This window comes from Schistocerca nitens, chromosome 5, assembly GCF_023898315.1.
Source record: "Schistocerca nitens isolate TAMUIC-IGC-003100 chromosome 5, iqSchNite1.1, whole genome shotgun sequence".
Classification (NCBI taxonomy): domain Eukaryota; kingdom Metazoa; phylum Arthropoda; class Insecta; order Orthoptera; family Acrididae; genus Schistocerca; species Schistocerca nitens.
In genome coordinates this window covers 614,726,230-614,752,507 of record NC_064618.1, presented here as the reverse complement: position 1 = coordinate 614,752,507, position 26,278 = coordinate 614,726,230, and the positions used below count along the sequence as shown (strand labels likewise).

At 41.6% G+C, this 26,278-nt stretch overlaps 1 protein-coding gene across 1 annotated transcript in view; it reads right to left on the bottom strand.

Annotated features, from left to right (window-relative positions):
- Positions 1–13,095: 13,095 nt before the first annotated feature.
- The window catches only part of LOC126259527 (uncharacterized), a 62,900-nt gene continuing 49,717 nt past the window's right edge, over positions 13,096–26,278 (bottom strand). The window contains exon 5 of the mRNA XM_049956392.1: positions 13,096–13,370. Coding sequence (XP_049812349.1) covers positions 13,275–13,370 — 96 coding nt within the window. The 3' untranslated portion in view covers positions 13,096–13,274. The remainder of the gene's footprint in view (positions 13,371–26,278) is intronic.

The following is a 26,278-nucleotide window of genomic DNA, read 5'->3' as shown; positions in this document are numbered from 1 at the left end:
GTTCTTTGCTGCTTGTATGGTCTTATTCAGAACTTTATTGTGGAGTTTATAGTGCTTACTCCTACTGGGATCATTTGATATTTTCACTGCTGCATATAGGTCTCTTGTTTTACAGGAAATTTTGACGTCTGTAGTAATCCAAGGCTTGTTTCCAGATTTTAATAGGTTTTCCCTCATTGAGGTTTTTGGAATGCTTTCTTCAAAAAGACTTGTAACTTCGTTGACAAATATATAAAATTTTGAGTTAACATCACTTGCCTTGCAGCATACACAGGAGACCAGTCCACTAGCTGTAATTGCTAGGATTATTTGTTTATAATCCTAAAGTTTTTCCAAATGAAATTTTGCTTCCTTTGTAGATTTGTTTGGTTTAGAGTGAGGAATTGCCCTTCATGATCAGAGAGACCATTTATAATATTTTCCACAGTTAAATTATTGTAAACATACTTATCTACAAATACATTATCTATTTAAGTGCTGTTACTCTAGTTGGAGTGTGTGTTTTGTTTCTATTTTCTATTAAAAAGTCCACATTGAAGTCACCCATAACAATGGTTGATTTAGTTTTCCTACATAGGTGGTACAGAAGTAATTCTGTTTGTCTCAGAGAAACATTCAGATTTCCAACAGGTGCCCTGTAAACAGCCAGTACAGCAACTGTTGCATTGTCTGCTGTTAACTCGATGCCACACACCTCAAAATGTGTTCATATAAGCAAGATGGCCGCGAGTGTGGAAGTGTGTGATTCTAACTTGAGAAATAGTTATAGTTATGCTGTTAAAAAGGGAGTTTGTAGGAATTGTAACACTGAAATTACAACGTTAAAAGAACGAATTGCGAGCTTACAATTCATAGTCAGTTCCTTAAGAAGCGATATTGACTCACTCAAGAAAGAAAACCGGGATCTACGATCGAAGCCAACACTAAGTGAAGTGATGCAAGACAAAAGTAATATATCGTCCGAGTGGGTAAAAGTGTCACACAGAAATTGTGTTCCAACCACAAAAAGAACAACAAAGTCTGCTAAAACTGTCACATTTTCGGAAAAAAACAAATATCATGTTTTGCAAACAAGTGACTGTGATTTAACGACTCTCCAAATGATCGTGAACTTGAAAAAGTCAGTGCACTGAAAATGAATAGCGTTTTTTCAAATAACATCAACAACAAACACAGATCATCACGGAAAAAGAGTAATGTACTATTACTAACAGACAGTCATGGCAGAAATCTTTCCAGCATGCTCCATGAGAAAAATCGCGACATAGTGACTTGTGTAGTGAAACCGGGAGCGGGATGTGAAAATGTTGTAGACATTAACTCTCAGACGAAATTAATACAAGATAATGACTTTATCGTCTGTATAATGGGTTCAAACGATGTGGCAAAAAATGAAGCAGAGGTTTGCGTGAAAACGCTGCAGAATTTTTTACAAGGTAATAAATGCAGAAACACAGTAGTTGCCACACTTCCTCATAGGCATGATCTGATTTATAGTTCATGTGTAAACAAAGAAATTCGGAAAACAAACATTAAAATAAGGAAACTGTGTTCTCAATACGCTAAGTGCGATGTACTGGACATAAGCAAGCTGCATCGAAATCTGCACACAAAGCATGGAATGCATTTGAACTATGAAGGGAAAAGGTTTGTTTGTGATTGTGTTAGTGAAATAATTAAAGACAGACTTGTAAGGGATAGAACAATCTATCAGCTTCCTGAACATCCTTCCAACAACAGCGAGGAAAACAAAATAAACAAGAAAGAAGAACGAAAATACAACACTGCTGACGTTCCTAATTTAAACTAGAGGTATGTGATGCTGTAAATATGATTCCCAATTACCAAATCGTGAATACGCTCGAACTAAAAATTTATCACCATAATGTGCAATCCCTGCGTAATAAGATCGATGAAATTAACGTACTATTAACACATGAACTTAGTGATATCTCAGTGTTATGCATTTCTGAGCACTGGCTTAACCCAGAATTAATCCAGAATACGAAAATAAACAAATTTGTCTTGGCTGCTTACTACTGCAGGAAAAACAGTAAGCGGGGTGGGGTAGCAATCTACACAAAGGATAACGTAGATTTTATTACACTACCTGACTTAACTAGGGCAAATGTCGAAAAGGATTATGAAATTGCAGCTATAAATATTACTCAGTTCAACCTGGTTATTGCTACAGTTTACCGATCACCATCCGGGAATTTTGAACTTTTCTTAAACAAAATGGAGTCATTGCTAAATAAAGTAAATAAAATGGATTATGAATTGATAATCTGTGGTGACTTCAATATTGACTTCCTCACAAATAGTGGAAATAGGGAGACCATTTTGAACCTTGCAACGTCCTACAACTTAAAAGCTGAAGTAAAAGCTGCTACCCGAGTATCAGAAACTTGCCAAACAGCTCTTGACCAGTTTCTAGTCAAGAAGAGTTTACACAACACCTCACTAAAATTTTTCAATGCAGGTTTTAGTGATCATCTTGCTCAAATATTAAGCATAAAAGTACAAGGCAGTATTATTAACAACATGTCTTTCAGAACAGCATATCGAAGTTATAATCAGCATAATGTAAACTACTTCAACAACTTAGTACAGAAAGAAAAATGGCTAGGAGTGTACAAAATGAACGATATAAATGAAAAATTCAACAGTTTCATTGATACAGAAACCCATTTCTTTGAACTTGCATTCCCACTGAAAACAAACATACGGGGGACCTCTAGAACAAACAGCTGGATCACAAAGGGAATAAGGGTTTCATGCCAGAAGAAAAGACTACTTCATGAAATATGTAACTCGAAAAATTCCTCACCTGCAGTAAGCGCATACTATAAAAAATACTCCAAAATATTAAGAAAAGTAGTAAAAGCAGCAAAAATAATGCATAATGATGAAATCATTTATAATTCAGCTAATAAATCAAAGGCTATGTGGAGTGTTGTAAAAAAAGAATGTTGAGAATACAGACAACCTTGCAAAAATATAACACTATCACATAAAAATAAAAAAGTAACAAACCCCTTAGAAGTAGCCAACACATTTAACAACTTTTTCACAGGTGTTGCTGATAATATGTTACAATCAAACTTTAAGAGCACCCAGGCAAATGAGTATAAAATAAGTGCATGTAGAGGATCAATGTACATCAGTTGTTTCACAAGATGAAGTAGCTAAAGCAATAAAAGGACTAAAAAATTCCAAATCGGCAGGTATTGTAGTATACCTGCAACAATGTTAAAGAAGAGTGCATCAAACTTAATTGAAGTACTCACACACTTATGCGACTGCTCACTTCAGACAGGCACTTTCCCCGATGTGTAGAAAACATCAAAAGTTATTCCCGTATATAAAAAAGGGATAAAGACAATGTAAATAACTACAGACCCATCACAAAGAGACCCTGCATCTCTAAAGTACTGGAAAAAGTTATGTATGAGAAACTTACGAAATTTATAAATAAAAACAGCATCCTATGTAATGAACAACATGGATTCAGAAACAAGAGGTCAACGACAACTGCTGTCTATGAGTGCATCAGTTCCACCCTAAACCTGATGGACAAAAAACAGGAAACAATAGGAGTCTTTATTGACTTGTCAAAAGCTTTTGACATGGTGGACCATAAAATTCTGCTATCAAAGCTAGAAAGCTATGGTATTCGAGGTCTGTCCAACAAGTGGATCAGTTCCTTCCTGACTAATCGTATGCAGGCAGTGTGTATCAAGCACACAAATATTGAACTAAAAACTGTATCTAATCACTTATCTGACTATAAACAGATTAAATGTGGTGTACCCCAAGGATCAGTATTGGGACCCCTTCTGTTTCTTCTGTACATAAATGATCTAAGCTTAAATCTTGATGCACACAAAACAATCATATTTGCAGATGACACCACGATTCTACTAAAAGGAGATGACAATGAACAGTTACAGCAGACAGTAAACACGGTCACGAAACAACTTAGCAGCTGGGCACAGAGTAATCAGCTTGTAATAAACAGTAAGAAAACCATTGCTCTAAAATTCCACAATGTTCCTAACAAGGACATGTTTATCCCATCAGTCTCTATCAATGACGAACCAGTTGGTAACAATACTGAAACCAAATTTTTAGGACTTTGGCTGCAGAGTAACATCAGATGGAATAAGCGTATTGAATATCTCAATGCAGAACTGAGCAAAACATGTTACCTTCTTTGTTCATTAAAATCATGCTGTAGTGAGAAAATAGTATTGAATGCATATCATGCGTACTTTCATTCACGTCTTAGATATGGGGTCACCTTCTGGGGAAACTCTAAAACAGCTAATAGCACTTTTAAACTACAAAAAAGGGCCATTACAATCTTGTTTGGGTGCAAGCAGAGAGACTCTTGTAAACCCCTGTTTAAGAAATCTGGTATTCCTCCATTACCATGTGTATACATTATGGAAACCCTTTTGTTCTTTATTAAATGTAATAGGCAAGGACCGGAGACTGCAAAAAAACTGTGATATACATTAGCACTTTACCAGACAAAACAGAAACTTACATATGACTCAAATCAGCACAGCACTGTGCCAAAAAGGTACTTTTCACATGGGAGTTAAGCTTTATAACAAACTACCAGAAAACATAAAAGCTATCACTGAGGTCAATACATTTGGAAAATCTCTTAAGTCATATTTACAGCATCACTGCTTTTACTCCATTGAACAATATTTAAATTTATGAAATGTGTTATATAAATACTTACGTGTAAAGTGTATTATTGTAACAAATATGTATGCCTTGTAATGACTTTCAGCCTGTATATTTATAACTTGACTTGTCCAATGTCTTATGCATAAGCTGCTATGTAGACAACAGGACCAATAAAAAATACAATACAATCACAGTATTTATCTAAATCAACAGATTTATAGACTAAATTGTTTGTTGTTATATATAAATATTGCAACTCCACTTTTTCTCATAGTAGATCTACAGTAATGTGCAGCTAAACTAAAGTTCTCAATTTGTAGCATGTGGATTCCACCCATAACGTAATGTTCTGAGAAACACAGTACATCAGGCTCACTTTCACATTCTTTTTTTTTAATTTTATTAGCAACTGGTCTATTTTACTCTAGAGACTACATATATTTTGGTGGAATAATGACTAAGTTTGATTTTTTCTCACCCCTGCATTTGCATTTGCACGATTCGTACACTGCCCAAAAGATGGGAGGAAGTAGTGGCCAGCAATGGAAAATACTTTGAATGCTACATGTGTAACCAATTTGTTTCATTAAAGCCTGAAATGTTGGGGAAGAAACGGCAGAAGAAAAGTTGCCCACCTTGCAATATGTTTTCAATCAGAGCCAAATAAATACTTTAAGAATCCTAGTAGTTCTTCTTCCATGTGTTTGTAATTAGTACACAATTTATATTTGTTTGTAAGTCAACAACAGAATCTAAGTCACGAAACAATTACTGATTTCACCCTATAACAAGGGTATTAACTAGAAATAGTCCAAATAAATTACAAATTTAATTACATACAAAAAACTAAGCACAAAATTAGACCTGGTGCTATATTCATGAAGACTTAGGATCAACCTTTATTTTATGGAAATACAGATTATACTCATGCATGTTAATGGTAATTAGGCAAAAATTAAAATAAATTGAATTTAAGGAGGCAGATGGCAAAAGAAGAAAGGAAGTAAAGAGATCCCAGCTTGCTTTGTCACTAAGTGTTAAGTCCAGAAGGGCAGGTAAAATGTGATGTGGAGGTACAACAAGGTTTTGGTGACACGTGATTCTTTTTGTGATTGGATTACTGAAGTGTTTGGTCCCTCAGTGAAAAAATATTTGCTTAGAATGAATCTGCCACTCCATGTCGTAATTATTATGAACAGTGCTCATGTCCATTCTCCAGGCCGATAAAACCACCTCCTTGAAGAATTTCAGTTCATCAGGATCCAATTTATGCCTCCCAACACCACTCTGCCACTCCAGCCTATGGACCAGCAGATTATTTCTAACTTTAAAAAGTTCTACACTAAAGCACTCTTTGAGCATTGCTTTATTTGAGTTGACTGAAGCTACCTATCTCATTCTCCTAGCATTTTGGAAATACCACTTCAACATCATTGCGTGCATGAAGATGATCGAAAAGGCGTGGGAGAGGGTTACTAAGACAACTCTCACTTCTGCTTGAAAGAAGCTTTGAGCAGAGTGCGTTGTCGAACGCGACTGAGGCATTTGTGTTAGTACTTGGGAGAGTGTAGTCAACAAGATTGTGTCTTGGCCACGAGAAAGGGACTTTAAGTGGATAACAGTGATATTGATGAGCTTATGGAAGATCACAGCCATGAAACTATCACCGAAGAGCTTATTGAGTTGCAGTGTGTTTCACTCAAGTTGTGGAGAGTAGTTTCTTGGAAGAGGAGGCAGCGACGGTAACAGCATAGTAGCAATCCTCTGCTGCAATAACAGAAATGCTGGAAGCAAGGGAATCAGTCGCATCCTGCATTGAAAATAATCACCCCAAATGAAGCAGTGGCTATCCATGCTACAAATTTGACAACGCAGTGTCGCATTTTCGCAAAGTGTTGAATCATCGGCAGAAACAAATGACTACAGATAGCTTTTTAACAAAACAGAATTAGTTATGTATCATGTATAATAAAGTACATAACACTGTATGTATAATTTTCTTTGAATAAATGACATGAAGAAGATACAACTTTTAGTACTCTTTCTGCATGGAACCCATTATCATATTTTACATTAATTTATATGGGATAAATTGTTTCAATTAACCAGTGTTTTGCACTCTGAGTAAGATTCTGGAATTAATTATGTCGCTATCTCAGGTTCCACTGAATTTATGTCACAGCAAACTAAAAGTGGGAAAATAAACCAAAGAACTACCACTATGGTACGAGCACTGCTTTTGGCCAATAGCTGGTCAAAATAACTTTCTTTCACTCAATTGCTGGTCGGCATATAAAAATCTTAATCTTCAGAGCAAGCTATACCTTCTGATAAGTGTGTAGCATTGAAATTCAAATGTGTTCAAATGGCTCTGAGCACTATGGGACTTAACTTCTGAGGTCATCACTCACCTAGAACTTAGAACTACTTAAACCTAACTAACCTAAGGACAGCACACACATCCATGCCCAAGGCAGGATCCGAACCTGCAACCATAGCGGTCGCGCGGTTCCAGACTGTAGCACCTAGAACCACTCGGCCACCCCACCCGGCTAACATTGAAATTCATGCCACCTGGAACCACTGGAGAAATTCAACATCTGCAAGTTTTTTTTTTTTTCTGTGCCTATAAATATATTGTTGCACTATTTGCAGCTATGCCTTAAAGGATAGCCGGTTCCACAATAAGCTCCACAACAGTCTCACATTAGATTGCATGCCATCACATTCCAGCAGTTCTTGTCACGATGTTACTCCAATATGATTCTACATGCTTTCTTTAAGAGTGGATACCTAGCAGAACATCCTGCATGGTTTGTAACTCCCAAGGTCTTCACCTTCTATCTTGACAGTGCAGACCTTTGTGATCACTGATGTGGACCATTCTTCATTCAGTGTTCATGGCGCAAGTTAATGGTTTGCTCTGAACATTTCTTGAATATCAACAGTAGCGATTTTGTGAAATAAATAGCTTCTCTGTTTTTCTGAAGGTCTCTCCAGTTTCCTTATTGGCTGCATCTATCTTTCTCCTAGTTGTGCACGTTATTACAGCATTGCAATTTTTCTCTGACCATTCCTGCTTAACATTTTGCACTCTCCATCAATCCCCATTCCAGAGATCTGTATTCCTTTTGCCTATTTCATTTGCTTTATTTTAATTTTTCCAATTAAATTCAGAATCTTCAGTACTATCAACAGATATTTTTAGGAGTACATAAAAAGGTAGGCTGGAATCAGAAACCTGTACTTCACTGAAGAAAAAAATTGGCAACATGATATATAGATGTACTGAAGGCAACTCTGCATGATGGCAAAAACTTTCTTTGGGTTTGATACAGTGATATACACTTGCAGAGTACAAATTTTGATGAAAACAACTTTATCTTCCAAAATGATAGTGGTACTAATCATAACTGCTACGTAATCAATGTGATTCTTGCATAGCACTTTAAATAGCTGAAACTACCCTCATCCCCTGATTTATATATGTTGAAAATTTGTGGAACATCCTAGAATCCTATACTAAAAGCAGTGATGCTGCAAACAAAAGCACTATGATCAAACCACTTCTGTAAGCATAGCAGCAAAATAGAGGCAATGGAGAAATCAAAACTGACAGAATCAAGTAATATAGGCTTCTAAAATATTCTTATGCAAATGAAACAATTTATTTTATGCTCATACTTCAGATGCAGTGTATGCTGTGTGTTTTTCTGTTTTCTGTCTCAGCCTTGTAAATATAAATCACAGTTTTGAATTTTTATTCTTCCCTATAAATCGATACTTTTGAGTTATCACTACTTTTTTGAGCATTATAACAGTTGAACAAGCCATAAGCAGCCAGTGAGCACCAAGGCACTGGCCTGCATTTGCAGCCAAAGAGGGCTGTTTATGCATTTCAAGGTGAGACAAGCCAAGCACTGCAGTCCTACAAACGCAGCAGGGGACGTGCCTCTCGCAATATGGACCAAGCAGTTTCTACACCATCAAGTCACAGATTACTTATATGTACATGGGTGGAAGCAGCACATCAAAAATAACAGAGCTTCAAACCAGTATAAATTATCACCAATTCTAGCAGAGGTATTCACAGTACAGCAACACCTACCACGGCAAAGGACTCAGACTGGTGCCAGAACACTATAGGTCAGCAAGCAGGCACAGGCACCACAAGACTGGGCCTCTGCCATCAGCATACCACCTTTTAGCACAAAGTAGTCTTCCCTGGACTTTGCATGTCTACTGGCAGGATGGCTTGAGACTCACTTCAGCAGAAGTGGTGTAAAGTCTTCTCAGTCTCCTGCCTTGAGGCAGCAGACTGTAAATGAGGTGGTACAGCTGCCACCCTCCTGGCTGGTTGTGTGTGGGGAGGGGGTGAGGGGGGGAGGGGGGGGGAGGGGGGGGAGGGGGGGGGTGACCTGGTGCCTTGCAGCATCAGTCACAGGAACGAGTTCCACTCCTGAAGGCTGTCATCTCCTAACAGAGTTCCAGAACCTGCTGCAATGAGCTAGCTATATATACGAAGGTCGTCCACAAGGTAAGTTCCATTTCTATATCTATCCGTGGCAGCACTATGATCGAAGTTCCAAGCATGCGCTGCACTTACTCTGACTCAAGGAGAAGACGTGTACGCCATTTTCAGATCTCTGCTGGTGATGTGTGCTTTGTAGTGCTTCTTTTTAATACCAGCTGTAATTGAAAATGCCACTGTGTGTGAAATCAGATTTGTGATTCGTTTTCTAAATGCTAAGAAAGCTAAACCAAAGAAAATTCATTGGCAAATCTGCGACGTTTACGGACAAAATGCTACGAATGATTCAATGGTTAGAAGATGGGTCAGACTGTTCAATGAAGAACGTGATCAAGTGCATGATTAAGAACGAAGTGGACGCCCATCTGTGGGTAATTTCACTGGGACGCGTTTGATCATCCTCCATATAGCCCGGACCTCGCTCCTAGTGACTCATCTCTTCTTACACCTAAAATCTGTCTTTGGTGGTCAACACTTCAACGATGATGATGATGATGATGATGATGATCTGAAAGAACATTTTACCATATGGTTGAATACACAGGTGGCAACCTTCTATGAAGAAGGCATACAAAAACTTGTGCCACACTATGACAAGTGCCTCCAAAATTTCAGAAGCTATGTAGAAAAGTAGTTTAACAGTTTTAGATTTTTGTACAATAAGTATTTTTCTGTATCTGTACAAGTTTGTTTTATGTAACTGGAACTTACTTTGTGGACATACGTCTTATGTTAAACAACATGTGGAGAGTACCATGGTGGCACGACTAGTGAGAGGTGGAAGATGCTGGCCATCTTGCAGTGTATTTTATGAGGAACAGTTAATTGGTAGTGGAAGTTTTCACATGTTGGTTCAAGTTAATATTTCAGGGAAGTTATTGAGTAAGCGTGAACAATGAACCAGAGGGCTAATGCTGCAGGACAAATTTATAGTGTTTGAACCTTGTGGTTCAAGCCCATAGCACTGAGGAAGGAAACTAAATATAGTACATTGTATAAGTATGGCGAGTTATGTTCGTGTCCAGGGAGCCATGTCTCCTGGAGGAGGGAGATATTTAACATCACCACTACTTTTTTGTAATTACTATGGAAAATGCCAGCTCAGCCACAGCAGTTAAGGCCTTGAGAAGGTAGCAGGCACCAAGGCATCAGTATGGCAGTTGCAGCAACAGGAGTGTTTATACATTCTGAGATGAGCCTACCTGAGTACCGCACTTGTGCATGCAGCAGAAAGATGAGGCTCTTGCAGCATGCGCCACAGATTTATTACTCTGTACATAGCTGGAACCAGTAAACTAGTACAACTAATGAGGTAATAACCAGCAATAATAACAATCACTTCTAGCAAATGTATTTTCTGTCCTACAGCATGTACTACGAAGAGAGGACTACAGTGGATGCCAGAATGCTATGAGTCAGCGAGTAACTGCCATGAGGTTGGGAATTCACCACAACTGTGCCATCTTCTAGTACCAAGTCATCCTCCCTGTATTTGGTGCCTTTTAACTGGAGGGCCACCTTCAGGTCTACTTCAGCAGCAGCCATACTTCTGCCCAGGGAAGCACCAGGTTGTGACCCGGGTGGTACAGCTGCCGCCCTCCTATGCTGGTGGGAGTGACCAGGCCCTCACACCTTCATTCATGGTACAAGTTCCACTCCTAGGGGCTTTCATCCCCTAAAGGAGTTGTGGCAGGCTTCCATAGCACTAGTGCCACACCATACCCAACTGGAATATGTGCTGCTAAGTGGCCCTCCTGGGTGTCAGCATTCCCAGACACAATGTCATGGCAGACTTCTTGACAGAGCTGGTCACAGCCGTGCACCCCAAGTCAACTGTGCCATGTGCTACAGGGGATGTGGCACAGCACTACAAGTGTTGTAGTAGTAGTAGTAGTAGTAGTAGTAGTAGTAGTAATCTCAATAAAACTAACTTTCTGATATTTTTCTGAGATACCAATGTCCTCCACCCTCACAACGATTCACTGCTGCAAACCACCCTTGCACCGAAGTGGCTTGTTACCCAAGGTCACTTCCATTGTATCGCAATAAATTTATCCTCATATGACCTTCAACATCAAATTACATTTGTGGCAGAATACTAAGTTTCACACACAGCCAACAGACTGTAGAATCAGAATGTGTGTGTATCTAAAATAGCTGAGCGTTAAAAGTTTCTATCCACCCAAACAGTTCAGGTTTGTATCATTTCATTAAATCATATTAGAAAATAACATGTTTGTTCCTTAGAAAGGACTACATCTGATCTCATCCACTGTCCAATCTGAACTTTTACTCTAATGATATCGATAGGAAGTTAAACCTCAATTTTTTTTCCTCCTCCTCCTCCTCCTCCTCCTCCTCCTTCGAAATGTACCTGGAATACTAATATTATTTTGGCATCCTTCGGCACATATATACTGGATTATGGAAGGTTATTGGAAAGCATTTTTCTTCCAGTTTCATGATCCAGTAGCAATGCTTTTGCTACTGTTACCTCAAATCTTTCATTTAAAGACTGGTCCACTAATTTTATTTGTAGTACTTGCAGGTTTTGCTTCTGAAGCAAACCATGTTCCTATGCCTATATTTTTAGGCCACTAACTTAAAATGTGGGAAACCTGATCCACCAGTGCAACATCCATTTGTTAAGTACATTTGGATAAACATCTACATTAAATCTCAGAATTTTTCTTGGTGTAATTAATTGATGGTATATTAACAGTACTCAGAATTCTCACACTTAATATTTCACTGGACCTGGTTACAATCATCAGGTTGAAACAGCACAAGCTAGAGACTTTCCATCTGCACTTTTTGCACTACTAATATCTATTTTTCACCTAAATTTAGTTACCCATGTCCTGTATGCCTAGTATGTTGTGTCCAAAAATTATTCAGATCATAATACCATGTAAATTTAGTATTTATAGGAAAATTTTCAAGGTGTCAATTACAAGAAAGAATTTAGTTTTACAGTAAACCTTGTTAATTGAAAGTAGTGAGTAACTGAACCTTTTATAATAACATTAAATGATAGATTTTGATTGAGCTAATGAGTAGTTTTGGCTGTAATGACACTTTACTATTAGAAAGCCGAGACTCCAGACTTTACAATAACAGGTTTTAATTTTTTGGACACTAAATTAAAAGATAATTGGTATTTATGTCTGGATATGACCAAAATTGTCAGCTTTTATGCTCTATACTTTTGTTGCCTGAATTTTTCTGGTCAAATGAACTACTTTGGTTCTTGCAAATAACTGTTTACTCCATCTACAAGTAGTGGCTGTGGACTGAGAAGCAGTGCCACACAAAACGTTTGTGACGACTTTAACAATGAATTGTGGGCAACTGCGTTTTTATAAAATGTGATTTATGAGATGAGGTTCATAAGAAGTATTGCCACTGAAGCTGACTGGGTGGTGTAGCCTGGTTGTTATGGCATGTGAATAGAAGTGTTAGACTTAATCATCCAACAAGTGAATTATTTATAACTCAACATTAAAAGTAACATTTAGCATATACTGCCCACCGAAATTCTTCTTTAACAAAAAATATTGTAAAAGCTTTTGGAAATCCTCAAGCAATACAAGGATGATTACACGTAACCCATACCTATTATGCAACAGTAGAACGGCTGTCTGAAAAGAAAACACACCCATTTCCTGAATAAATGCACCTGATCCACAAAAAAATTCGATGAATGTTGAAAGTCTCAATAATATTTATTTTTAAATAAATTTTTAAAAAGTGTTACTACAAATGGAGAAAATTAATGAACACATGTAACAAATAAATAGCCTTAAAACACAAGAAAGAATAATACCTACATACATAATATGTATATTCCTTACAAACTGAATTTAGATCTATATTCACATACTAACGTATTTCGGAACACATGTGACAAAGTGTTTGTATAATTAACAATTCCTTTAATAGATTTACTTCTTTGAGCAAAGAAAGGCTTACTTGTAAGAAAAATATTAACAAAAATATCAACATACAAAATAAGTTGCATAATTCCATTTTTTCACAATTAAATCCTTTTCATTAAGAACATGAGAGTTACTATACCAACAACGCATGTTGTTAAAGTAATGATGTAGGATGATCTTTTCGGAGAAACAGCAACCTGCAAAAAAAATAAATAAATAAATAAATAAATAAATAAATAAAGATGACTGTAAATTTGAGGGAAGAAAGCCATCACTGCCAGCACTTTTACACAGATCTGCTCATGGGTCACAAGAAACCCAGTTCTCATTTGCCATTTCTAAATAATACTACACTCTAAATACTGAGCCCAATGACAAAATTAGGATCTATAATTTAGGTGAGAGATTCAATTAAACTCTGTGCTATCTAGAATGAATCTTAGATGGATTAACACACACTTCCACCACCACAAAGCCAGTGAATGAGCCAACAGCTCGTTAAACAAAGCTCTGAAAATACAACAGTTCAAAAAACTTATCAATTGATCAGTAAATTAATGCAGTGATGTCAGGTCAACAGGGGCTGTGGCACAGTTTTTGGTGTACTTACAAAAATTTAACATATGAAATGGTTTAGCATTTCCATAGACACAGACAAAACATGACAACCTTGAGAATCTTTTTTCAGAACTGAAATAACATCCAAGCAACTACCTTGCGCCGGGCGCAGTGCACAGTGCACCAACTACCTTGCGCCGGGCGCAGTGCACAGTGCACCAACTACCTTGCGCCGGGCGCAGTGCACAGTGCACCAACTACCTTGCGCCGGGCGCAGTGCACAGTGCACCAACTACCTTGCGCCGGGCGCAGTGCACAGTGCACCAACTACCTTGCGCCGGGCGCAGTGCACAGTGCACCAACTACCTTGCGCCGGGCGCAGTGCACAGTGCACCAACTACCTTGCGCCGGGCGCAGTGCACAGTGCACCAACTACCTTGCGCCGGGCGCAGTGCACAGTGCACCAACTACCTTGCGCCGGGCGCAGTGCACAGTGCACCAACTACCTTGCGCCGGGCGCAGTGCACAGTGCACCAACTACCTTGCGCCGGGCGCAGTGCACAGTGCACCAACTACCTTGCGCCGGGCGCAGTGCACAGTGCACCAACTACCTTGCGCCGGGCGCAGTGCACAGTGCACCAACTACCTTGCGCCGGGCGCAGTGCACAGTGCACCAACTACCTTGCGCCGGGCGCAGTGCACAGTGCACCAACTACCTTGCGCCGGGCGCAGTGCACAGTGCACCAACTACCTTGCGCCGGGCGCAGTGCACAGTGCACCAACTACCTTGCGCCGGGCGCAGTGCACAGTGCACCAACTACCTTGCGCCGGGCGCAGTGCACAGTGCACCAACTACCTTGCGCCGGGCGCAGTGCACAGTGCACCAACTACCTTGCGCCGGGCGCAGTGCACAGTGCACCAACTACCTTGCGCCGGGCGCAGTGCACAGTGCACCAACTACCTTGCGCCGGGCGCAGTGCACAGTGCACCAACTACCTTGCGCCGGGCGCAGTGCACAGTGCACCAACTACCTTGCGCCGGGCGCAGTGCACCAACTACCTTGCGCCGGGCGCAGTGCACCAACTACCTTGCGCCGGGCGCAGTGCACCAACTACCTTGCGCCGGGCGCAGTGCACCAACTACCTTGCGCCGGGCGCAGTGCACCAACTACCTTGCGCCGGGCGCAGTGCACCAACTACCTTGCGCCGGGCGCAGTGCACCAACTACCTTGCGCCGGGCGCAGTGCACCAACTACCTTGCGCCGGGCGCAGTGCACCAACTACCTTGCGCCGGGCGCAGTGCACCAACTACCTTGCGCCGGGCGCAGTGCACCAACTACCTTGCGCCGGGCGCAGTGCACCAACTACCTTGCGCCGGGCGCAGTGCACCAACTACCTTGCGCCGGGCGCAGTGCACCAACTACCTTGCGCCGGGCGCAGTGCACCAACTACCTTGCGCCGGGCGCAGTGCACCAACTACCTTGCGCCGGGCGCAGTGCACCAACTACCTTGCGCCGGGCGCAGTGCACCAACTACCTTGCGCCGGGCGCAGTGCACCAACTACCTTGCGCCGGGCGCAGTGCACCAACTACCTTGCGCCGGGCGCAGTGCACCAACTACCTTGCGCCGGGCGCAGTGCACCAACTACCTTGCGCCGGGCGCAGTGCACCAACTACCTTGCGCCGGGCGCAGTGCACCAACTACCTTGCGCCGGGCGCAGTGCACCAACTACCTTGCGCCGGGCGCAGTGCACCAACTACCTTGCGCCGGGCGCAGTGCACCAACTACCTTGCGCCGGGCGCAGTGCACCAACTACCTTGCGCCGGGCGCAGTGCACCAACTACCTTGCGCCGGGCGCAGTGCACCAACTACCTTGCGCCGGGCGCAGTGCACCAACTACCTTGCGCCGGGCGCAGTGCACCAACTACCTTGCGCCGGGCGCAGTGCACCAACTACCTTGCGCCGGGCGCAGTGCACCAACTACCTTGCGCCGGGCGCAGTGCACCAACTACCTTGCGCCGGGCGCAGTGCACCAACTACCTTGCGCCGGGCGCAGTGCACCAACTACCTTGCGCCGGGCGCAGTGCACCAACTACCTTGCGCCGGGCGCAGTGCACCAACTACCTTGCGCCGGGCGCAGTGCACCAACTACCTTGCGCCGGGCGCAGTGCACCAACTACCTTGCGCCGGGCGCAGTGCACCAACTACCTTGCGCCGGGCGCAGTGCACCAACTACCTTGCGCCGGGCGCAGTGCACCAACTACCTTGCGCCGGGCGCAGTGCACCAACTACCTTGCGCCGGGCGCAGTGCACCAACTACCTTGCGCCGGGCGCAGTGCACCAACTACCTTGCGCCGGGCGCAGTGCACCAACTACCTTGCGCCGGGCGCAGTGCACCAACTACCTTGCGCCGGGCGCAGTGCACCAACTACCTTGCGCCGGGCGCAGTGCACCAACTACCTTGCGCCGGGCGCAGTGCACCAACTACCTTGCGCCGGGCGCAGTGCACCAACTACCTTGCGCCGGGCGCAGTGCACCAACTACCTTGCGCCGGGCGCAGTGCACCAACTACCTTGCGCCGGGCGCAGTGCACCAACTACCTTGCGCCGGGCGCAGTGCACCAACTACCTTGCGCCGGGCGCAGTGCACCAACTACCTTGCGCCGGGCGCAGTGCACCAACTACCTTGCGCCGGGCGCAGTGCACCAACTACCTTGCGCCGGGCGCAGTGCACCAACTACCTTGCGCCGGGCGCAGTGCACCAACTACCTTGCGCCGGGCGCAGTGCACCAACTACCTTGCGCCGGGCGCAGTGCACCAACTACCTTGCGCCGGGCGCAGTGCACCAACTACCTTGCGCCGGGCGCAGTGCACCAACTACCTTGCGCCGGGCGCAGTGCACCAACTACCTTGCGCCGGGCGCAGTGCACCAACTACCTTGCGCCGGGCGCAGTGCACCAACTACCTTGCGCCGGGCGCAGTGCACCAACTACCTTCCGCCGGGCGCAGTGCACCAACTACCTTCCGCCGGGCGCAGTGCACCAACTACCTTCCGCCGGGCGCAGTGCACCAACTACCTTCCGCCGGGCGCAGTGCACCAACTACCTTCCGCCGGGCGCAGTGCACCAACTACCTTCCGCCGGGCGCAGTGCACCAACTACCTTCCGCCGGGCGCAGTGCACCAACTACCTTCCGCCGGGCGCAGTGCACCAACTACCTTCCGCCGGGTGCAGTGCATCAACTATGTGGCATGGACTCATTAAGTTGCTACAATTCCCCTGCAGAAATACTGATGCAGGATTTGTGCACGAACTGAACTTTCGATTATGTTCCCTATATGTTTGATGAGATTCATGTCAGACAATCTGAGTGGCCAAATTATTCCCTACAATCGTCCACAATGTTTTTCAATGTAACTGAACAATTGTGGCCCCGAGACATAGTGCACTGTTATCCATAAAAATTTCATTGTTTGGGAATGTGAAGCCCATGACTGGCTGCAAAGAGTCTCCAAGTAATTGAACATAACCATTTCCAGTCAAAAATCTGCTTCACTTGGAGGAGAGGACCCTGTCCACTCTAGGTAAACACAGACCACCACCACCACCACCACCACCACCACCACCACCACCACCACCACCACCACCACCACCACCTTGCACACTGCACATTGCCTTGAGAACTTGGATCCATGGCTTCGTGGGGGGCCGTGCCCAACACTTCCTCTACCATCTGCTCTTACCAACTGAAATCTGGACTCATCTGACCAGGCCGCAGTCATCTACAATCCAACCAATATAGTCAATGACGCAGAACAGGCGCTGCAGGTGACACTGTATGTTACCAAAGGCAGTGGTAATCTGCTGCCATAGCATATTATGCCAAATTTTGCCACATGGTCCTGATGGATATGTTCAGTGTACATCCTACATTGGTTTCTGTTACTTCATGCAGTATTGGTGGTCTGTTAGAACTGAACTCTACACATTAGCCACTGCTCTTGGTCGTTAAGTGAAGTCCAAAGACCACTGTTGTCCATGGTGAAAGGTACTGCCTGAAATTTGATTTTCTCAGCACACTTGACAATGTGGATCCCTGAACACTGAATTCCATAATGATTTCTGAAATGGAACTGCCATGCATCTAACTCCAACTAGCACTCCACACTGAAAGTCTTAATTCCTATTGTGTGGCCATAATCACGTCTGAATCCTTTCCACATGTATCACTTTAGCTCAAATGACAGCTCCACAACTGCACTGACCTTGTATACCTTGTATTCACAATACTACCACTATCTGTATGTGCACATCACTATCCCATGAATTTATTACCTCAGTGTATTTAAAATGTAATTGGCATAACAGTTAATACACTTACCACTGTGAAAAATACCTACATGGATAAATGTTATCAAATTATCCATTAAACCACAACTGTACCTAGGAATGTGCCTCTGCCTGAAGAAGACAGGAGAAATCATGACTGCATGGAGAATTTGTAAGGACTCCCCACCAAAACTTCTGCAGCATAGCTGAAAATCTAGGCAACATGTGGGGCCACCCATTGTTTCGAGTACATAGCAGAAATTTTACTGGGAAGCCCTTGCACATCTTTCATACGGTAATATCTCTCACCATATGATTTCCATATTTTTGGAGCCCTGAAGAAAAACATCTGTGGCTGTCTATTTGCTCTGGAAGAAGCGCACACTTTGTCACTATCTTCATGCAAAATTGTTTATAGTTGCTTACAGAACCATCTTGTCTCACAATGATATCAGTGTATTAACATTTATGGGTTTCCTTTTGAAATAAATGGTTTCATTTTCTTCTTCTCATTTCACTGCCCCTTATAGCTACCTTAACTAAGAATCTGAGTTACTTCCATAACCCTTCACACAGTCCATAAGTACCCTTCACTAAGCCGCAACTGAAACATCTGTTTTGTTTGTCAGGTCTGATGCTAATGGTGAGAGGCATGCAGTTTTACAGGCAATGTCTGATTTATCAGTGGAATTGTGGAAAGGAGTAGCAGAACTGCAAGTATATTTTAGATCAAAGTTATTCCACCTTTTCTCTCAGTTACTCTTGTCACAAAGAGTGGATTCACTCCAATGCTTCACAAGCCTTGTTTTCCTCTAACATTTACCACAACACAAGTTCCACAATGTCAGCAGAAGAATGCAAAATTTTTTATTGTATTGGACATTTGAGTCATTGTGTGTGAGTGAAATTTTGGTGCAGTTTGAAAGATGAATATCCTCTATTGCTGCAAAAAGTCTATTTGGTGCTTTCACCATTTTCAAGTACATAATATATATGTACAACAGATTTCCCAGCATGTGTATCGACAGCAGTAAGTACTACAACCTGAAGAATTTGTCATGAGAATTCAACATTCATCTTTAAACCTAGTATTGAGTACATCTGCGAAAGTAAGAACCAGTGCCACTAATTAAACTTTCAATCCCCGTTTGTGCTATTTTATATACAAATTGTAACAACTGACAAGTTAATTTTGAAATTACTTTTTGAAACTCATATGTATAAATTATTTGTGTTGTAAATAATCTATTTACAGAAAGTTGCATTTGTAACACTACCAAAACGAACTAGAGGTTCCAAAATGAAATGGGCATTAAAAACGGTTCCTTATATAAAAAAGAAGTACCTCTCTGCCCTACAGTGATCTCTAGTATAACCAAATAATGGAGCTATAATTTTCTTGGAAGAGCTTTGCGAATGAACCACTTTTAGTGGTTTTGGCTCCTCTTTGAATACCCAAACAGTGTAGTGCTGCCTGGTTTGTAGCTCTTACAAATATACTTAATAGTTAAGTTTCATCTCTTAATATGGTAGATATACAATTCGCATTTTCTCAGACAAATTTTTTTTAGCATTTTCTTGCACCAATTAACATGAGCATGCTTTTGAGTTTCAGTGAAATTGGGCAGAATCCACTGGAAAAATACTATATTCATAGCTAGATGTTCATGGAAAATCAAATGTACTGCAATCAACAATATGGCTATCTCACCCACAAGGCAGAAACCTATCACTTCAGTCAAGTTGTGCAAAGAATCAGTATTATTTGGAACAACAGCCTACTTTGGAGCTACACAAAACTTGTCACTGACAGTTGCTCAACCATGACTGAATTCGGCAAACCAGATGTAAACAACTTGCAGTTCTCACGATATCCTATTCCTAGATTTCTGAAAAAGCATTTGACACAGTGCCCCACTGTGTACATAATGAAAGTGAGCATATGGGATAGGTTCCCACATATGAATGGCACACAGACTTCTTAAGTAAGAGATCCCTTTATGTTGTCTTCCACATTGATTGTTCAATGGAGACAAAGGTTATCAGTAGTGGTCCAGGGAAGTGTTATAGTGCCACTATTATTTTCTATATACAGAACATAAATTATGTAGCAGATACAGTGAGCAGCACTCTTCAGTTGTTTACTGATGATTCTGTTGTGTATGGCAATGTGTCATTGTAGTCACTGCAGGAGGATACATGATGACTGACAAAATTTCTTGTTTATCATGAATGGCACCTGGCTCTAAAAGCAGAAAAAGGTAAGCTAATGCAAATGAGTATAAAAAATAATCCTGTAATCCAATAATATTCAAATACAGCATTAGTAGGGTGCTAGCCGACACAGTCACATTGATTAATATCTAGGCTTGACGCAGGGTGGTCAATTGATAGTGACCGGGCCAAATATCTCACGAAATAAGCATCAAACGAAAAAACTACAAAGAACGAAACACTTCTAGCTTGAAGGGGGAAACCAGATGGCGCTATGGTTGGCCTGCTAGATGGCACTGCCATACGTCAAACGGATATCAACTGCATTTTTTAAAAAAGGAACCCCCATTTTTAATACATATTCGTGTAGTACGTAAAAAAATATGAATGTTTTAGTTGGACCACTTTTTTTCGCTTTGTGATAGATGGCACTGTAATAGTAACGAACGTATAAGTATGTGGTATCACCTAACATTCCACCAATGCGGACAGTATTTGCTTCGTGATACATTACCCGTGTTAAAATAGACCATTTACCAATTACAGAAAGGGTCAATATCGTGTTTTGTGACCAAAATGCCCAACAGGTCTGTGCTATGTATGCTGCTCGGTGTTCTCAACGACATCATTCAAATGTCCGGACCATTCGCCGGATAGTTACTTTATTTAAGGACACAAAGTGTTCAGCCACATGTGAAACATCAACCATGACCTGCAACTAATGATGATGCCCAAGTAGGTGTTCTAGCTACTGTCGCGGCTAATCCGCACATCAGTAGCAGACAAAATGCGCGAGAATCAGGAATCTCAGAAATGTCGGTGTTGAGAATGATACGTCTACATCGACTGCACCTGTACCATATTTCTATGCACCAGGAATTGCATGGCGATGACTTTGAATGTCGCATACAGTTCTGCCACTGGGCACAAGAGAAATTACTGATCGATGACAGACTTTTACACGCGTTCTATTTAGCGACGAAGCACCATTCACCAACAGCAGCAACGTAAACCGGCATAATATGCACAGTTGGGCAACGGAAAATCCACAATGGCTGCGACAAGTGGAACATCAGCGACCTTAGTGGGTTAATGTATGGTGCGGCATTATGGGAAGAAGGATAATTGGCCCCCATTTTATCGATGGCAATCTAAATGGTGCAATGTATGCCGATTTCCTACGTAATGTTCTACCAACAAGATATTTCACTGCATGACAGAATGGCGATGTACTTCCAACATGATGGATGTCCGGCACATAGCTCACGTGTGGTTGAAGCGGTACTGAAGCGTATTTCATGACAGGTGGATTGGTTGTCTAAGCACCCTACCGTGGCCCACACGTTCACCGTATCTGACGTCCGTGAATTTCTTTCTGTGGGGAAAGTTGAAGGATATTTGCTATCGTGATCCACCAACAATGCCTGATATGTGTCAGCGCATTGTCAATGCAAGTGCGAACATCACGGAAGGCGAACTACTCGCTGTTGAGAGGAATGTCGTTACACGTATTGCCAGATGCATGGAGGTTGACAGACATGATTTTGAGCATTTATTGCATAAATGTGGTATTTACAGGTGATCACGCTGTAACAACATGCGTTCCCAGAAATGATAAGTTCACAAAGGTACATGTATCACATTGGAACAACCGAAATAAAATGTTCAAACATACCTACGCTCTGTATTTTAATTTAAAAAACCTATCTGTTACCAACTGTTCGTCTAAAATTGTGAGCCATGTGTTTGTGACTATTACAGCAGTATCTATCACAAAGCGAAAAAAGTGGTCCAACTAAAACATATTTCTTTACGTACTACTCTAATATGTAATAAAAAATGGGGTTCCTATTTTAAAAAGTAGCAGTTTACGTCAGTTTGACCTATGGCAGTGCCATCTAGCGGGCCAACAATAGCGCTATCTGGTTTGCCCCATCAATCTAGACCAGTTTCGTTCTTTGTAGTTTTTTCGTTTGATGCTTATTTCGTGAGATATTTGGCCCGATCACAATGTGCTACCCTGTATACATTTTGATGTAATATAGGAAAAGTGCTTCAAATACCATTACTGGCCACTTAGGTAAAGCACTACCTACCATGTTGCACCACCTTACGACACCCGGCCGAACAGTCTCAACAGCCACATAGATTGGCACCTGACCGTTTTACAGTTGCAAAAGCAGAACTTGAGGAAATGATACAGACATGTACAACATGCAGATCCGACAGCCTCTGAGCATCACCATTATATCTAGTGAGAAAGAAGGATTGCACGTAGAGGCCATGCAGATAATATTGTGCTTCATATATCATCCCCAATTGCTACCCACTCGTTGGTATAAGGGATTTCACAAAATTGTTAGCCAGAGCTACAATTTTAGTGCACCTGACTGACAGTAAAAAAGCTTATACCATATTCCTACAGCAAAAGGATTCTGCCCATGACCGTAGTGGTAACACCTTTTGGCCTTTTTGAGTATCTATGGATGATATTTGGGATAAAAAATGCTGTCCAGTCATCGTACATTTTGTAAATGAAGTGCTATGAAGATTCAATTCCTATAATATGAGTGAACCAGGTCCCGCAACTGCTAGAATTCTTTATTGGAGAATACGACCTGTTTCACAAATTAAATTTGCGTCTTCAGGTGCTTCATGTCAAAAAATTAAAGGCTGTATTTGAACCGTATAAAACCATTGCCTATTCCAGGTTTTTAAATCTGACTCACGAATGTGCGAGCATCTCTGATAAAATGTACTGGGGGCTAAGACCAACCCCAACGTCTTGTAGACAGCCTGGGGAGAAAGCGTTGCTGTTGCCACCATAAAGTAGTGTGACAATTTGTTTTATCTCTTTACAATATTTTTGTATTTCCTCAAACTGTAGTATTACATGGCAAACATATCAGTGTGGTGTTCAACAGGACGTGGAAATAGTGTGATAGTAAATTAAATAGAATGTGTTCTGTGCAAGAAACAAGTAACAATCCCCAGCCACACAGTTTCTGCGATAATACTTGTCCATTCAAAGAGAAGATAGAGGTTCTTAAAAACATCCCGCACTGAAAGGATTTACAGCAGCTAAGAAGATTCCTAGGAATTGTTAACATCAATCACCAACACCTGCCAGGAGCAGCAGATAAACACACGCCACTGATAGTGGCACTGGCAAGTTAACACCACTATGGACCGATGCCCCTTGCATGGATGGTAGAGATGCAACACACCTTTGAAAAGGTGAGCAGTTCTCTTTTCTCACCTGGTCTGTAATGTGCCATTAGCATTAGTGGTAGATGTTAGCATTCATACTATAATCACAGCTCTCCATCAATACGTGGAGAAGTGTTGGAAACTAAGATTTTTTTCTGCCCAGAAATTGACAGGAGCACAAACCAACTGAGTGCATACAACCACAAGCTGCTGGCCATCTATGAAGCAGTACGGGATGTACTCCCTCATGCTAGACCATTTGTAATCTATACGGACCACAAACCAATCACGTACACTTTCAAGAAACTCAAGGAGGGGTGGTTCTCCCCAACAGTTTCACTAACTACAGTTCATTAGTCAATTTACAATGTACATAAAACACGTAAGAGAAAGAGAAAACATTTGCTGACTTTTCTTCTAGTTGCCGATTTTTCTGCAGGCTTGGCGTCCCATCTTGTATGACAAATTAGTCAGCTCAGTGCAGCCCAAGCCACAGACAGACACCTAGAGGAGTAGTTACCAAGCAATTTAACTGTTCTCTAGTTCAAACAAACACCAATACATGATGTGTCTCCAATAACCATTTGTGCCTGAAATGCTATGTAAAACTATTTGACCATATTCAAAACCTCTTCCACCCCAGCACGAAAGCCACCATTAAGCTAATGACACAAACTTGTGTGGCCCAGCATTAAAAAATATTGTCATTTGAGAACGAGTTGCATGTCAAAAGTGCAATGTGATGCTAAGGACAGATGCAGTGTACCCACAGTTACAACCAGCAAACCATCATACTCTGCTTCTTTCCAAATACTCTAACGCAATGAACGTATGGTGAAAATAATGGAACAGCAAACCACTACTAGAATCACTGGAACTGGTCAAACCATCATATTTGCTGACACCAAATGCCCCTTTGCACAAGCAGGAAACTTGGGACTCAACATCAGCTACTTCAAACCAACCAAGCAGTTTGCGTAATCACAACCTCAGGGTTACCCTCACCTCTGTAAACAAGTCCACAGAAATAACTGGACACACCAATAGTTTCCACTATAGTAGGCTAAGGGAAGCATTACAAATACCCACACATTCCTGGAGTTGCACTCTACCGTGGTGCGCGGCAGGGGCTGTGCGGAAAGCGACGTCTGGACAATGATTAAAAGTGTAAATACTGTTCTTTGGGCTAGCGACTAAACTTTGCCAACGTTATGTTCTCTGTTTTCCCTTTTGATGGTTGGTTTGTTTTCTGTTGCCAAGGTGTATTTTTGTAATCATCTGACTAAAATCATTTTACTTGATTACATGCATATTACAGGATTGTTGCCCCTTGTATTATGGAAGGCTCCTGTAAGATCACCAGTACAATTAACTCTATTCTCTCAGTCATATCAAGAGTCCATGCAGAGAAGAAAAACTGATCCATGTACACAATGAACACTGGATGACATTCAGCTTGATGTTGCAATTGCATTAGGTACTATGCTGTGCCCTATCAGCCAAAATCAGATGAAGTCCAAGGAAATCAACCTGCTGATTTTTAGTAAGATCAGATGTAATATCACAGTGAAAGCCCATGTAAGAGTAGCAATTATGTTTCAAACCCATACGCCAGTGAAGGACTTAACTGAGCAGAGAACCGATCTTAACAATTTTCAAGTTCACCAGATAAGTGGTAGGGAACCTAGAATCTATAAATGATGTTAGTAGTTTCAAATGTGCGTTTAGAATTATGATGTACTCCCACAGCAAGAGTGCAATCAATCATTCATACATCATTAACCTGAGATTTATTAGCTCTCTAGAGAGCATATTATATTACTTTAAGATACAACAGTACTAATAATTGACAATCTTATTGTTTTAACTTTTTACATTCCCATACTGTCAACACAGTCAGTTATAGTGAGGAATACACTTGCAGATACCTCTAATCCAGAGAATGATATTGGTGTTTACAAAATTACTTTGTTCAGAGTTCAACAGCTTATTTTACACAGTGAGGCATCCTTGACAATGCAACTATCATTGGGGTCAGAAATGTGGATTTACTTCAGCTTACCGTCTCCAGTTTAAACAACTGTGAAATAAAGTAATGTGACCTCACTTCCTTCCCCCTTTCACATTTAAGGTTACTTCCACTACAATCAAAACCTCTATGTTGTTTGTAATGACAACAGTCACATACAACTTGGGTTGTATGTAACAGGACTGTGTACGAAGTTCATTTCATTCCTAATAGAAACAGTTATTGTTTTAGCACACCCACTAACCTACCGTAATTACTGAATGTTGTAATTTTTAAGTCTTTTTCTAAGGCAAACGCAAATCTTTTTTACCATGCAACTACGTTCAGCATTTCTAGGTTTTCAGTTCTATAGTACTTTTCAATGAGGAACAACAACAGATAGTGGATCTGAAGTTTGGAAGTAGCAGAAGTTTTGGAATAATCTGATGATAAAAATAACACAGCAGAACTTCATGCATCAGAATACAAACACCATCTTGTTCATCTAAACGTGCAGCAAGTGTAGAAATGTGTTTCCTATTTAGGAACCAACCAGCCATTGACTTTTGCCACTTTACAGTTGCCATATTTACCTAATTATAAGACAAGATTTTATCCCAAATTTGCAATTAAAAAAATTGTAGGGTCATCATATTCACATATGAAACTATTGTTGCTGAGGTCAACATTTTTACATTGTTTAGTTGAATATCAGTCTAACATTTATAGCAGTTATCTTACATTTAGAGATGAAGCTTTGGTTGTTGTGGCTATTTGAAGAATTCAGAA